This window comes from Aspergillus bombycis, assembly GCF_001792695.1.
Source record: "Aspergillus bombycis strain NRRL26010 chromosome Unknown contig00028, whole genome shotgun sequence".
Classification (NCBI taxonomy): Eukaryota; Fungi; Ascomycota; class Eurotiomycetes; order Eurotiales; family Aspergillaceae; genus Aspergillus; species Aspergillus bombycis.
In genome coordinates, this window is record NW_019170030.1 from 275,556 (window position 1) to 288,717 (window position 13,162).

The 13,162-nt window shown below is 49.6% G+C and overlaps 2 protein-coding genes across 2 annotated transcripts; one reads left to right on the forward strand and one right to left on the reverse strand.

Moving 5' to 3' along the window:
- Positions 1 to 7,220: 7,220 nt before the first annotated feature.
- On the reverse strand, positions 7,221 to 8,091 carry ABOM_005046 (GTP cyclohydrolase I; the record flags this gene model as incomplete). Its single annotated transcript, XM_022532175.1, has 3 exons — positions 7,221 to 7,529; positions 7,599 to 7,879; positions 7,947 to 8,091. 3 exons carry the CDS (start codon positions 8,089 to 8,091, stop codon positions 7,221 to 7,223), a joined length of 735 nt encoding a protein of 244 aa, XP_022390529.1.
- Positions 8,092 to 9,010: 919 nt separating this feature from the next.
- On the forward strand, positions 9,011 to 12,493 carry ABOM_005047 (phosphoribosyl transferase domain protein; the record flags this gene model as incomplete). The annotated part of the gene is made up of 1 exon (XM_022532176.1): positions 9,011 to 12,493. The coding sequence occupies one exon, from the start codon at positions 9,011 to 9,013 to the stop codon at positions 12,491 to 12,493; it is 3,483 nt and encodes a 1,160-aa protein (XP_022390530.1).
- Positions 12,494 to 13,162: the final 669 nt, after the last annotated feature.

Here is a 13,162-nt window from a genome sequence, read left to right on the forward strand (position 1 = left end):
AAAGTCAAAAGGGCCAGTCAGCCTGGGAATCGGCAGGTACACAACACACTATCGCAACTAACTATAACACCCTAACCGTCTCGTCTCCAGCGCCGTGGTACTGTAAGATTACCGACGGTGACGGTTTCCATCATGCGGTTCCAACAACATGGTGGCCGGGTTGACGGCCCCATATATTTCCTCGCTTTTTAATATCCCAGTACCACGGGTCTACGAGTCGCATTTCTGCGCTTCCAGTTCTCGTTCGCTCTAGACTTCCTCTCTCTTCTCGACCGGGGCATCAAAGTCAATAGGAGATGTTTATCTATTCTGACGACGGGAAACCGGGATAACCCCCTCGATACATGGCGTATGTACAGTACTTTCTAATCAAGCTGGTATGGAGGAGGGCACTAACTCTGCACGACTGAGCCGATATGGTGGGTATTGGGTCAGCACGGATGGCACTAAAATGGGGGATAGTGTCACAGAAGAGGGGGGACAACAGGAAGAATGGCCGATCCAGTGGGAAATCAGGTTAAGAGCAGGCGGTTACGGTCGCTGGGTCATGGCGACTGCGGCCCTTGGGCCCAGTGGAGTTTAGACATTGGCTGCATATCAAATAAGCTGTGAGAAAATCCGTATCTAAAGAAATCCCGGGAAAATAATCATTTAGCAAAAAAAAGAAAACAGAAAAGAAAAAAAGAAAAAAACAAAAAAGGAAAAAAGCCTGAACAGGCAGTTCAAGAGTGGAGAACAGGGAGACCCACTGGGCAACCGACGGGGGGGCTTCGAGGTCCGTGATTCCAGAGACTAGGGTAAGAGTAGTACTGGAATTACACACAAAGGAAGTTAATTTCCCCCGGCCTAGTCTCAGAGAGGTATCGCTGGCGTCCATTGACTCAATGCATACATCGTCCTGAATGGTCGGAACACCGACCAAGCGGGGAGCCTAATCTCAGGAGGGATTGTATGGCGGAAGTTAGTTGTTTGTGAATACCCCTCGAAGAACCAATTGCAGAAAGCAAGTTACGCTGTCACGGTTGACAGTGCGTCCATCATGGATCGCTTAAGGACGACTGATCATACACCAGTACGGAGTAGGCTGATACGTCCTATATTTAGCGATCCTTTTTGGGATCGTCGGGATTTGAAAATCTGATAGTGTCATGCAATCAGAACAGCAGATCGAGCGCTGCATCAAGATGCAGAGTCAGTAACTGTCCGGAGTGAGATCCGCCCGAGTCATTTTCTGGGGAGAGAAAATTTCCCATGGGCAATGGGGGTACAATCGTCCTCCGTAGGTACAATATTTAGTACATTGACCCTTGGTTAGTTATTGTCCCGTCCACCCTTTCCGGCCGGGTTCAGCTTCGAGAAATGGGGAGGAAAAGGCAACCTTAATTAACGCTGTGTGACGCTGTACCGCGTAAGGCATAATTTATTCTCCGGTGGACGGAGCGTCTTACATACATTGGAGGAGTTTATGTATGTATGTAAGTAAGAGGATGGATGTTCCCGGTCGCCAGTATTACACGGTACCCAGACCAACGGATCGACCGCCCGCCCCAGAAGCCTGGGAATGAGGATGAGTTTAAAGGCCAAGTACGGTGGTACGCTGGCCCGAGCTCACCACCCCTTCTTTGTCTGCTCCTTTTCCCAAGTTCCCACCCATCCTGCAGATTACATTTCTGCGCCGAGCCCACTTCATCCGTTGCGAATAAAAACGTGTGCCACCGTCGTGGAACCGCATTCTTTGACCTCGAATTTGACGTCTCTCTTTTTCCTCTTTGCCTGTCTTGCATGGCCGGACAGTAGTCAATTGGACTCGGGGCTCCAGGAGGGGACACCACAGCATCGCGTTGGTATTTCCCGTCCTCCAAACCAATACCCCCTTATGAAATCGTCGATGAATTACGGATACCTCCGAGTAATTTCGTCGCAAGCTGGTAAAGCGATCCGGTAAACTAGTAGTAGCTCATAGCTGCAGTAGAGTGGATAAGCGATCGATCCCCTTGTGTGAAGAGAAACACCGATCCGGTAATCCTCATGGATGGGAACAAAGGATTGGACCCGATCTCTCTCGCAAAGAAGCAATCAAGACTTTCCCATCAACAAAGGAGCACCAGGTCGAGTCCAAGGGACAATCTGGCGGTCAATCAATAGATCATTGAACCAAACGAAAGTCAAAGTTCGAGTCAGAGACAATCCTTACCCGAAACGGTCCCGATCGGGATTTGGTTACACCAAAGCAATCCCCGGTACGGAGTACAAACGGTATGACGGACGCCTGACGGTGCGTGAAGCTCAGATATCGAAATCAACTAGTCCGTTGCGAGAGAATCAACAACGCATCGTACTTTGGCCTAATAAAATAAAGCACAGAGAAACAAAAAGAATTATTCCTATCTTGGTAAAATTACGGAGGTCTCGATGAGTCTCTGCATCCACCTGAAGAGGACGTGGTCTTGACGACAGCCATTCCCACTGCGGCAATGCTTCTAGGGTAAAAACGGGTAAGGCGGGAAAAGCCAAGAGAATCCCAAGTGTTCAACTGTTCAACACTGGGAGACTTTTGCTCGAACCCCACTCGGGCGGTCCGCACCGAATGGGGAGGCCCCATTCCAGCCATCGTGATTTTGGTTCTGTTCGGATCATCCGTCCGTCTTTCTTTTTTTATTTATATTTTTTTTAACATACCGAATGGGACAGCTACCCCAAGCTATGAGCTCTTTTTGGGGGCGAGAAATCCCCTCGAATTTTCTAGGGCAAAGAAGCTCACCTCGGGATCGACTTATTCGATAGCCTCCTTTTGACAGGACCAGTTCGTCACCTCATCGACGAGGATCGAGGGCTAGCACTGAACCAGAAGGTGAGACGACAGCACCGAATAAATCCATGGACGAGATGAAAATCCCCTCCCCCAAGGTTGCCAAGCCCCACTGCAGAGAGAACCATGGTCTTACCCCTGTCTTCTCGGACAACGGTCCTGAAAAGGGAACCAGGGAGTGCCATCCATGTCCGTACCAGCCTTTCATAAGACATGATAATTGAAATTAAATCCTATAATATTCAGTATTATTGCCCTAAGACGTGGTCGGATAATATTGACGGGAAGGGGCATGAATCATGGTGGCGATCTCTACCGGGGAGAACCTGAATCAGGTTGAATTCTCCAAACTGAGAATTTGGAGGGTACTGCGCAGGAGCTTCTGGGACAGTCTTGGACAGAGAATGAAAGCACCAAAGAGACTTAGTTCCTCCGTCCTTCCTGTCAAATCCATCCATATTTTACTTTCGTACCAGAAACAGTCCCCCAAAAGTGTAACCTTAAACGGACTCCCAATCCGCTGACCGCTGTCAGGTGGCATTCCGCCTTCGGTATTGGGGAAGTCGCGCAGAGCCGAAGACTGCCTTGAAACTTGCATATTCTGCGCCATGCATGACCAGATTGTCGGGTCTACCCGCATAGGATCTGCTTCCCCTGGCTCCTGACTGTGCCAACAATGACGCCTTCTGGGAATTGACAAATCGTGCATTCTTCGTGGGAAATATGTCCACACATCGATACGGAGTATCATGCCCCACACATATCACCATTATTATGATTGTTTGAACGAATGGAATCCCAACTCTCTGACCGGGGATGGTCAGCGTTGGCTGAGAAAGGATTAGTGATGAATGTCCAATCAATAGTCCATCCATCACTGTATCACACTGCCACTAGGGAGACGGCCGGTACACGCGACTTGCGAAGCTAACCTTCATTTTAATGGTACTCTTCGTTATATCACGTCTTCTCAACACCCCCCCTTCGGCGAAGATACTCCGCGGAGTGCCTCATGACGATACTCCACCGCGGGTGTTTCCGTCGGGGTATACAACCATATCCAACGAGAGGATGCCCATCCCTTACGTACGGTCCCTTACGCCTGCATACATGGAACTCTCAAAGTGAATATTCCGGGATATTAAATATCTCATGCCCATACTTGCGACCAGTTCCTTCCTATCGCGTCGAGCGGATGATCCGGGTCAGGTCATGACATCATCCAATAACTCGAGTAGCCCGAGAAGGGTGGTGGTGTGCTACAAGATCGGCTTCCGACCTAGGTTCTGTGTTATCACCAGAGCTCCATACACCCCTCTGATACGGTGCGAATGCAACCTGCACAGGACTCGGCGCGTTGTGATTTGCGACACGACTACGTTGTCGCGATTCAATGTTCTATATGCGCTGGACATGTAGTTCAACTTTGGGGGTAGGTGAGTGAGAAGCTAGGAGTTGTGCAAGTAGTCTTGTTTGAGCCGCCCTCCAACACCATCGGCAAAACCCCGGAAGAGGCCTCAGGCCATCATCGCTGAATTCGGGAAGTGATTGGCGCTTTTGAAAAGCTCCCTTTAGATAGAGCCGACAAAAGGAGAGACTACAGACCTAACTGGAGGCTGACTGCTTAAGGAATAAGGAGACACCCCCCATAACCTGAGTGTCGTCGTCACCTCCCGTTCCCTCCCCTATCGTCAGGATGATCGGAGTTTCGGGGGCTAGCATTCTCGAGTCTATACCGCTGATACTTGTCTGGTGACTTGCCGTTAGTTTCCAATTGACTGTCTGCAGATATACTTCAGCACGTAGGGTTCAGAGATCATTTCGATCTACCTCACCGCTGGAACATACATACGTTCATGCGAGATAGGAAACACCGATCCAGGAAGTATACCATAGCATGAACTCTCATCTGGCCCCTGGCTAACCAGTAAGGGTGCAACATTGCTCGCAGCAACATTGAAGGCATCTGATGTTGAAAAGAAGGCAACCCCTTATCGCGATAAGCATGTAATGATCTCCATAGGAAGATTCCGTAGCCCTCAGAAGTATACTTTGCTATGTCTCGGACACGCGGCATGCTTCAGCTGCAGCTTGGAAGGAGTGCTGGAAAGATGCGCATAGGTTAGATTATCCAAAGGCCTGCAGATTATCTGAAGCTTTTCTTAGGAATGGGGCGGAAATCCTCGACACGAGTCCGGCTGGATCTTCCAGGTCGAGGACAATTTCGCTGGCATAGCACATCGGCTCTCTCCCGAAGCCCTAACAATGACGCCCTTCCGTTCACTCATCTATGCCTTACTTCATGCTACTAAGAGTGCAAGTTGTTCCAAGGAATCTCAGATAGTACTCCGTCCGGAGGAATTGCTAAGCTGAAAGTCCTCGTCATCGATGCCATCACGAGTACTATTATAGAAGCCCCGGTATGCCCTAATTGGCAGACAACCCCGTCTCTAGCAAGCCGGATTCTGAACAAGTCGATAGCTCGCGTAGCACAATGCAGCCTCACTCATCCTAATCAATAGAATCTACCTTAATTAACTCATCCTAGCACGACACCATGTCAGTAGCTTGACCCAAAAGACAAAAGGCTCGACGCAACGGGAACAACCAACACATTTATCGACCTGACACACGACAGATCAGAAGCTAAAAAGCTCTATAGTGACGCTCGCTAGTCCCCACTGGTTCTAGTTGACCGTTGCGCTTGGATAGTTAGCGGCAAGAGAGTTTACTTAAGCGAGGTTGGCAGATGTGATCTATCACAAGTCTTTCGTATTCCAGGTATTCAGGTATTCAGGTAATTCCCCTCCTCGCCTCAGCTCAACGAGTACCGTAAGTATCAGAATGGTATTCGTCATACTGTCCCGTATTACCCTAGACACTGCCTGCCAGATCCGATCCAACCATGCCATGCAGGAATGTTGATCGTGATCTCAATGGTCCTTCGGCTAGCTGATGAAAAACCATACTAGCAAATAATTAGTCCCCCCGATCTACGTGAATAGCTGGGATAACTAATCCCGTCTGCGAACTCATCGCCGTTTTAAATATATTGTACGTAAGAATTTTTTTTTTTTTATTTGAAAAAAAAAAAAAAAAGAGGTGCCTCCTGTGTGTATCCATGCCCCGAGTAATGCACGTTTCCGGGAATCTTCCCACGCAAGGGGAGACCCTTTTATCCCTTTTACAAACGGCACGGCAGTCGGCTTGTTCCGACCCCAGCTGAAACATGGACTGCAGGTATGCGGGCGCCGGGAAGGGAGGGTTTTGAAGACCGAATTCCTCGGTTCTGGGCGCCTCGTGGTTGCGGTTAGTTTGGTTTTTTTTTTTTTACTTCCGCGTGGCTGTTTGGCTGGTGGTTTACTACTCCGTACTTGAGTTGGGGTGTGATTGGGTCATTGGAGGTTGGGGATTTACGTAGGTTGGTTTGTTTAATATGTAGCTTATGTCTGGGCTGCAGATGAAAGATGTCATTGTGCAGGTTTGGGGGTTGTACAGTACTACTGGTGGTGTAGTGAGAGAGTGCTGGGTTTCTATGCTTGGGGTGGTTTTGTATGGGTTGGATTATTGGGATTTGTATAGTTTGCGGTTTATTATTGATTCTATAATGTCCGGGAAGGGTTGGGTCTTCGATATTAGTTTGCTAGATATATTTCCGTGTCGTCTTGTGGATATAGTCGACATATCTCAGCATCACTATCTGAGTCTGTCGTCTGATCTGGCGTATATCATAAAATGACAATCTATAATCTGCAAAGTCGACGTCAGACATAGTTATAGCACGCTATATGCAAGTATTCTCAGGAGAAAAGTAAATAAAAAGAGCAAGTCCTGATATTTAGTGTGCTTCTCTGCTACCAAGTACTATTGTGTGCCGAAAATATATAACGAAAGGAATGAGATGCATTATATCCAGCACCTCAATATCTCCAAACTATCCACACTACCTTCCATATGAGTCCTATTTCTAAGGAAGAGCAAATGAAATGGCTAATCAGTGCTCTTCACAATGGCCAGTCTACATCAAAAACTGCGTGTGCTAATACCTTGGACGCGTAGGTGCTAGAGAGATGTTCCTTAAGACCGTCTATCTTCCGCCCCCATACTAGTAGTTCCGTATGGCGAAGATGGCAGCTGTCAGCTCACTCGATTCAGATTTTAAACCCAAGCTGTTCAAGTGTATTGGCGTTTCCATTTTATTTAATTATCTTTTCCGGAATTCGTATATCCACCCTCGCTGAACGCAGTTTACAATGGTTCAAGAATTGGGGGTGTGCACATAGGATTCTACGATGAATTTCGAACCCGTAAAAGGTTGAGAAAAAGAAAAATGAACAAGACTAATGAGAGACACTAAAAGAGGTGAGCGCACTTAAAGTCCAACGTCATCCACAAGAAGATAAGTCCTCTATCAATTCTGCTTCAGCTTCAGGAGGAACTGAAACTCCTCTTCCGCTGCCCTGCTTGTCTTGAATACGCCTGTCCTGCAACTCGTCGTAGTCATAGCACTGCTCTTTTGGACACCTCTCATGACCATACACATATGGACTGACTCCATCACTACAGCGACTCCTTGGGGCTGTAGAAGGTCTTCGATGGCCTGAGAGATCTGCTTCGTGAGGCGCTCTTGGACTTGCAGCCTGCGCGCGTAGATCTCCGCAATTCGAGCCAACTTAGACAGCCCCAATACACGACCATTGGGGATGTATGCAATGTGAACCTGTATCGTATTGTCAGATAATAATGGTCCATTACACATATGGATCAACAGAAAGGACTGACTGCATACCTTGCCTATAAATGGAATTAAATGATGCTCACACATACTGAACACTTCGATACCGCGGACCAGGACAATCTCATTGTGGTTTATATTGAAGATGGCATCTTTTCCGATATCGTATACAGTTTCCTCATACCCTTTGGCGAAGAAGAGCATAGCCTTAGCATACCGTTCAGGGGTTTTGAGGAGGCCCTCTCGATTGGGGTCTTCTCCCATGTCCTCCAAGATGTTTCGTATGCTGGTCGCTATTCTAGTCTCTCGCGATATATTTATGTGCCCATCGAGACCTTGGGCAGCAATAGTTATGGCTTAGTTTTAGCGGTGGGAATTACAGCGAAATTAGGATATACGTACCTGCGTTGCTATCACCGTCGGTATTTCCATGGTGATTGCCATTCATGGAAGTGATGGTATCCTCAATGACTGGCCTCTCCGACAACACAGCTTTCCCAGCGTCCTGAACAGGCCTAACGTGGAAATCCGATTCTGAGACTGTCATGCTGTGTGATCTGACGGCGGGTGGATTCAATTCTTTAGGTTTTGATGGAAGTGTATGGCAGATAATTGTACCCCAGTAAGTATAGCGATATCACCGATACTTATTGAACAAAGCAGACCAAACAAAAAGACTCTGCCAGCTAAAAGGCACTTATAAGTCAGATTGGCTCAGTTGAGTAACGTCATCCGGGGATAAATATGGGAAAAGACAAAGTTACTGAAGAAAGTACGAGGGGAAATGGTGGTCTTATTTCTCTGAGCTCAACGGGGATTATGTCTGCTGAATTACCCTATCCAAACCTTCTTATTCATTGCTCCTTGCTTCTTTACCTACTATATTCACTACTATCATGCAGTGATGTAGTGAATAACTGGGCAGCCATAGTTCCTGCCTATGACACGGGGCATGGTGGGGAAAGAATCCGGCTGAACATACTCTGGAAGTCCAACCAGCTCCTCGAACAGCACCTTTGTAACTTGAGGAGTCCGACAAACCCATACCAGATATGTCGTGGTGGTTTTCACACTGAATTCGTGGCCCAGAGGATGCGTTGGCTTACCACTTCCCAAAAGAGACATTACCGCCTGGGGAGGTTTTTAATACCAAAACAAGTATAGATCTGCCAGCTAGGGTCTCTGAAAGATATTGGCATGCATCCATATTGACGCCGGGCATATGTTAGGTTCACATCCCGAACGATGTACATAGGAAGCGAGGGACGATCGATGGGGCTGAGTGATATCTCTATGGCATTAATTCACTTCCATACCCATATATCGGAAGGTATTACTTTTACTTCACTGTTGGTTACCTCCATCTTACTCCACTCCAAGAGTCTCACGTGGCCTCACACATCGCATAAAGGACATCGCTACATCAACCATCAGTTGCGCCATCCACATACTCGTGCTGAACCGCCATGGCTACCCTAAACTCCCTAAAGGAGGCCTTGAAGAAGAAAGCTACAACAACGCCTTCACCTTCAAAACAGCCGTTGTCCGACACTCAGTACAGCGCTGGCTTCGATATCGTGGCCCGGGGGTCAGAGTATCAAGACTTCATTATTCCTCAACTATCCCAGCTGCTAGCCCCTCTCGTCAGCTCGCGTGTCCGTATCTCGGTGCTAGAAATTGGACCTGGCCCAAAGAGCGTGCTTGGATATCTGCCCCGCGGTCTAAGACAGAAGATCAAGAGATACGCTGCCTTCGAGCCTAATGACTTGTTTGCTACAAGGGTGCAAGAATGGCTTTGTCCTTCTTTAGAGACAGAGTCTCCGCTGCCTTGCCTGGCAAGCCCACCCGACATCCATCGAATGCCATTCGCTCTGAACGGTGACATAAGGCGCGGTGACAGTATCAGGACGAGTAATAGTGGCGAAAAGTTCGATCTCGTCTTATTCTGTCATAGTATGTACGGCATAAAGCCCAAAGACAAGTTCATTGAACAGGCGCTGGAAATGCTTGTTGAGCCGCCCCAAGGCGGAATGGTGGTCGCTTTCTATCGCGAAGGGACCCTGCGCCTCAACGGATTAGCGTGCCATCGTACAGCTTGTTTCCCTACTGGGATTGTTCGCGTGATGGATGACGACGAAGTGCTGGACAATTTCGCTTCCTTCGTCGCGGGGTTTGTCATACAGGATACAGAGGCGAACAAGGCTATCCGAGTCGAGTGGCGTAAGGTGTGCCGCGCCTTAGGCCGTCGTGAAGAAGCTTACCCAGAACACCTTTTATTTAACTCTCCCAACGTCATGGCGGCCTTTACCAAACATGCAACTATGCTGCCGGAGTTGACGGTACAGGTGTCGGTGGTGAAGGATAAGACGGTTAAGAACCGGGAGGCTTGCCTCCACGGTTCCGCTTCAATTGTTAGACCCACAGAGGTCTGGCATGTCCAGCAGTGCGTTCAATGGGCTCTGAAGCACAATGTCAGTCTGACTGTCGTTGGCGGGGGCCACAGCGGCCACTGCCTATGGCCCAACGTTGTCTCAGTAGATATGAGCGCTTTTGACCAAGTACATATTCTCCCGGCTGGGAAAGATGGAGGAGAATCCAGTTTCGATTCCGATTTCTTGGTTATCGTTGAGGCCGGCTGCAAGACGGGAGATATCGTCCGCAAAACCACGGCGGCCGGCCTGACAGTGCCCCTGGGGGCCCGCCCAAGCGTCGGTGCGGGACTATGGCTACAGGGCGGCATCGGGCACCTGGCTAGGTTATATGGGCTCGCGTGCGATGCCATCATCGGTGCCGTGGTAGTCAGTGTTGACTCGAGCGAGGTTCTCTACATCGGCCATGTACCAAGCCAACACCGCCCAGCCGGTGCCGTACGCCCAAAAAACGAAACCGATCTATTATGGGCAATGAAAGGCGCTGGGACCAACTTTGGCATCGTAGTTAGTGTTACCTTTCAGGCGTACGTGGCTCCGGTCCACTTGGTTCGAAGCTGGGTTATCCCAATGAGTGACGACCTCGAGGCGCGGCGAAGGCTGAGCGATTTTTATCATCTCATCGCCAGCAAACTCCCGCGCAACTGTTCTGCAGATGCGTATCTGTACTGGGAATATGGTCGGCTGCATCTTGGCGTGACCATGTTTGAATCTTCCACGACTAGGCTTATATCTGAAGCATCCATGCCCACGCTTGCACCTATGGATGCAGACACAATTTTCGGACTAGAAGGCAATCTCGAGGTTGTGGACAGCGTCGGTTTGTTCGAGGCCGAGATGTACATGTCCCAGATGCATGGCGGGCACGGCGGCTGCAAGACCTCTGCGTTCAAGCGATGTGTATTCTTAAAAAGTATCGGAGCAGTTGACGTCGCCAACACTTTAGTGACGGCTGTTAGGACTCGTCCTTCGCCATTCTGCTATGTCCATCTGCTTCACGGCGGCGGAGCGGTCAGCGACGTGGCGGCCGACGCCACTGCTTTCGGTTGTCGAGACTGGGATTTCGCCTGCGTGATAACTGGTGTCTGGCTGCGCGAGCAAGATGGGACCGAGATCGCCCAAGCTGCCGAGCGGTGGGTATACAAGGTCGCCAGGGACTTGTTGCCCTTGAGTAGCGGTGTTTACGGTGCAGACCTTGGGCCGGATCCCAGAGACGCCATCTTGGCGGAAAAGGCTTTTGGGCCGAACCGGCCGCGCCTGGCCCGTCTCAAGCACCGCTCGGACCCGCATAATGTGCTAGCTTACGCCTGCCCACTCCCGAAAGCGCCGCTGGAGCAGAGGCTCATCATTCTTGTTACAGGCCACAGCTGCGCCGGCAAGGACTATTGTGCCGACATCTGGGTCTCCACGTTCCTCGCATATACTCACAAATCTCTCACGGCCCGTGCGGTCAGCATTAGCGATGTGACCAAGCGAGAATACGCGACGGCCACTGATGCCGACTTGAACCGTCTGCTCTCGGACCGCGCTTACAAGGAGCAGCACCGGCCAGCATTGACAGCATTCTTCCAGGACCAGGTGCGCCGTCGACCTAGGCTACCAGAGGAGCATTTCCTGAGCGTGGTGGACAGCGCTGCAGATGTGGACGTGCTGCTAATCACCGGGATGCGAGATGAGGCGCTGGTAGCAGCCTTTTCGCATTTGGTGCCAGATGCCAGACTGCTCGAAGTCCACGTTCAAGCTCGCGAAGAGACGCGGCGGGCTCGCGGAGGGTGCCACGGCGGTGATGACCATGGTAACAACAAGGACAATGACAATGGCAGGTCGAATTTGATGGCCTTGGAGTACCACCCCTGCCTTATCTTCCACAATGATACGACCGGTGACAAGGCGGCCAAAAGGTTTGCCGAACGCTATCTGCTTCCCTTCTGCCACCAAGACCTGCAACGACTGGCCAACATGGTGCGCCGGGTACCCGACTTTCCACGGCTGGGGATTGAGTTCCGCCATGTGCTCGACATTTGCCAGCAGCCAGGTGGGCTGACTCTGTGCACGTCTCTACTGCAGTCTCACTTTGCCGGTGACTGGGGCAAAGTCGATGTAGTAGCGTGTTGTGAGGTCGGCGGATTCGTCTATGCATCAGCGTTAGCCTCGCGGATTGATGTACCCTTGGCGTTGATTCGCGAAGCCGGTAAGCTTCCCCCACCCACCCTTTCTGTCGTTAAATCTCCATCGAATGTATCGTCTTCGGCATCCAACGGTTTGAAAGAGAAGAGCGTCGAGATGGCTCGGGATTTGATCCCCAGAGGTGCGTCAGTGGTGGTGGTAGACGATGTGCTTGCCACGGGGAACACACTATATGCGGTGCTGCAGCTCCTAGATAAAGCTGGCGTCAGTGCTCAAGATATTAGCATCATGGTCGTGGCCGAGTTCCCTGTTCACCGTGGCCGGGACTTTTTGCGGCGGCGTGGCTTTGGGGGAGTCAAGATTCAAAGTCTTTTGGTCTTTGATGGTGCGTAAGAAAGGGAGGGGAAAGTTAAATCCTAAGATATTCTCCGTCGTTCTTCTTTTTGGTTTGATATGTCCTGTAAATGGATTTGACGTATGATAACAGATGTTTTGGGAGCCTGGTGGTTTGTTTCATCCTGTTATTTTGAATATTTTCCCCCTTCGCGTTTCTTGTACCTCCTCTTTTCGGCCTACCGACATAAGTCTTTAATAGATTAGATAGGTCTTGAAAATCGCATGAACAGTCTTCTGACATAGCGGTTACAGACATTGTTCCAGGAGGGTGGATACCAACGATGGTGACTGTAAATCGTCAAGGACTTACCTAAAGAGAAGAATAGGCAATAACGTACCGATTGAAGGTTCCTCTCCCATCACTTCGGACTTCTAACTACCCTCATCTTCTTTTCAAGTACTACTGACTAAATAGAAACCGGGCCAGGTATGCTCACTCACTACATCAGCCATATGGTCAGTTCGCCGTGATTGTCATGAAATTGCACACGTATAACAGGATTGAGTAGGGCACTGGCTGTTTCAAAGGAGGTTACTTTGTGAGTACAAGATTAAATCTAAATCTAAACCTTCCTCGATAGAGAGCAGGATTTGCCAAGTGGTTCGTATTGCCTGAAATCTCCTGGGAGTGCGCTGTATGCTTGATCACAGGCGAATGCCAAAGCA